This window comes from Propithecus coquereli, unplaced genomic scaffold (assembly GCF_000956105.1).
Source record: "Propithecus coquereli isolate 6110/MARCELLA unplaced genomic scaffold, Pcoq_1.0 Scaffold419, whole genome shotgun sequence".
In the NCBI taxonomy this organism is placed as follows: Eukaryota; Metazoa; Chordata; class Mammalia; order Primates; family Indriidae; genus Propithecus; species Propithecus coquereli.
In genome coordinates this window covers 1,465,262-1,467,413 of record NW_012149941.1, presented here as the reverse complement: position 1 = coordinate 1,467,413, position 2,152 = coordinate 1,465,262, and the positions used below count along the sequence as shown (strand labels likewise).

Below are 2,152 nucleotides of genomic sequence, written 5' to 3'. Positions count from 1 at the left end.
TTACAAGGATCAATCTAAGCTATATATACCTTAACTGCCTGCCAACAAAAGGAAGGCAGAAGATAACACTCTTTAAAGGAGGATAACAAAATCCTTAGAAGATGATCAAATGATTTCCATCAGGGGCCTCTGCTTACCTCAAAATTCTGAGAAGACACATCTTGGTTATAAGACACATCTCCAAGACACATCCTTGACAGAGGAATTAACCCCCCACCTCAGGAACTTTAGAAGATGGGAGGGGCTTATTATCAAAAGTCAGTTCATTCTAATTCTGGAAAGTTCTCATTGTTAAACTCTTTATTAAACTAAAATCTAAGTCCATATAACTTCCACTGAGTGGTACTAGTTCTTTCCCCATGAGTCACAAATAATAAACCTAAGTCCTCTTCTCCATGCTAGTCTTCAGAGTTATAAGAACCAGTATATTTTCCCAATCTCCTTTTCCCAGATTTCCAGATTCAACATCAACAATGGCTTCAACTTTCTCTTATAAGACTTTAGTTCTAGATATTTCACTGTTTAGCTCACTCTTTTCAGGATTACTGCAGTTTTTCAATGCTCTTCTTAAAACATGGCCCTGTGTGGTAGACATTTTTCAGGTGTTATGAAGATGATGCTGTTTACATATTCAAAGCCTCTTCTAATCCCCTTTCTCCTTGCCTGCTAAACCCATTTCCTGATCTGGAAGTTTCTGATGCCCAAAACAGACTCTCCCAGCATCTCTAGCTGCTACATCAAGAACATGAGATCCTATTCATGATGTAGCAGCTAGAGAAGAAATATGCTAGGGACTGCCGAAAAAAAACTTTCCTCTCTTTAAAGAGAGATGCGTGAGGAGAAACGACACTTCCCCAACTACTTAATTCCTGACTTTGAAGATACTTGGAGCTGCAGTATTATCTGGCAACCATAAAGAAACCAACAAAGAAAACTGTAGAGAAGCCCACCCAGAACCCTGACATCATTGAGCCACTAAACTAACTCTGGAACAGCCTACTTCTAGTGTTTTGAAGTGAGAAAAATAAATTCACTTTTAGTCATATATTCTATAATTTGCAGTCAAAGAAGTCTAAATGATGCAGGCATCACTAAGAACAATGCCCCCAATTCACATACATAGTCCTTTGCAGCCATGTTTAAATAACGTGATCTTGACTCCTGGCCATAATCGACCCATGGACCCATGTCAACCTAACTCTCCCTCCTAGGAATTCAGAAGTGGAAATAACTGATGCCTGTTAGTCTCTGATGGGTACTTATTAAGCTGTAGCTGGGGAAGATAAGCAGAGAAAGTCAGTCAGCTTCAAGAAAACAAGAATGATACAGCTCAGCATAGAGAATCTAGAGTGAGAGCCAGTAAAGCCCCTGAGAGAGGGAGAAAGCAAACTAGGACCTGAAAAGCTTTCTATTTTCCCATCCCAAGTCCTCTTGATCTCTAGTTATAATCCTAGCCTTTATGGTTTACATGAGAGAAGGTTTCTGTTTGATCAAGACAAGCCTCCAGAATACCTTCATAAAAACATGAAAACAAAAAAATACACCTCCAAAGGTAACACATTATTTTTTGTGCCACAAGAGATTCAAATTCAGTTAATTTATTAGTCTCTTACTCAATTATGCCAAACAAAAGGCTAAGCAATTTTCATAATGCATTCCATATTCATGGTCTTATTCAAGATATAAAATATTATCCCATTTTATAGATATGGAAAGTGAAGTGAAGAGACACATGAGTGGTTAAAGGACACAGACTTCTAACTAGCAGCTAAAGATTCCAAATGCTCTTTCTCACCACAGTCCCATGAAGCCCTGAGTATCAGATATTTGATAAATAGCTACTGAAAAATTAGCTCAACTGTTCCATTTCAATCCATAATTCCAGATCTTGATGTTTCCATGTACTGACCTGCTGCATACTTTTCAGCAGAAATTTCACTAGGACTAGGGATTCCAAGGGAAGTCTCTGCCTTCTCAATGACGGTTGAAATACCTTGCCCTGTAATAAGAAAAATGATAACCTTTTTTACTATTAGTCATCAAACTGAAGAAACAATCCAAAAATCAAACTTGCAGATATTTTAAAGCACTTATGGCCAGAAGACATGTTATTTTGACAATACATAACTAATCCTTGGGACTATCTCCTTAT

The 2,152-nt window shown here is 37.8% G+C and overlaps 1 protein-coding gene across 1 annotated transcript in view; it reads right to left on the bottom strand.

The window, feature by feature from the left end:
- The window catches only part of FAM114A2 (family with sequence similarity 114, member A2), a gene marked incomplete at its 3' end in the record, with an annotated part of 93,731 nt that overhangs the window by 79,935 nt on the left and 11,644 nt on the right, over positions 1-2,152 (bottom strand). The window contains exons 2-3 of the mRNA XM_012653184.1: positions 1,910-1,999; positions 1,469-1,512 (exon numbers count right to left, since the gene is read on the bottom strand). Coding sequence (XP_012508638.1) covers positions 1,469-1,512; positions 1,910-1,999 — 134 coding nt within the window. The remainder of the gene's footprint in view (positions 1-1,468; positions 1,513-1,909; positions 2,000-2,152) is intronic.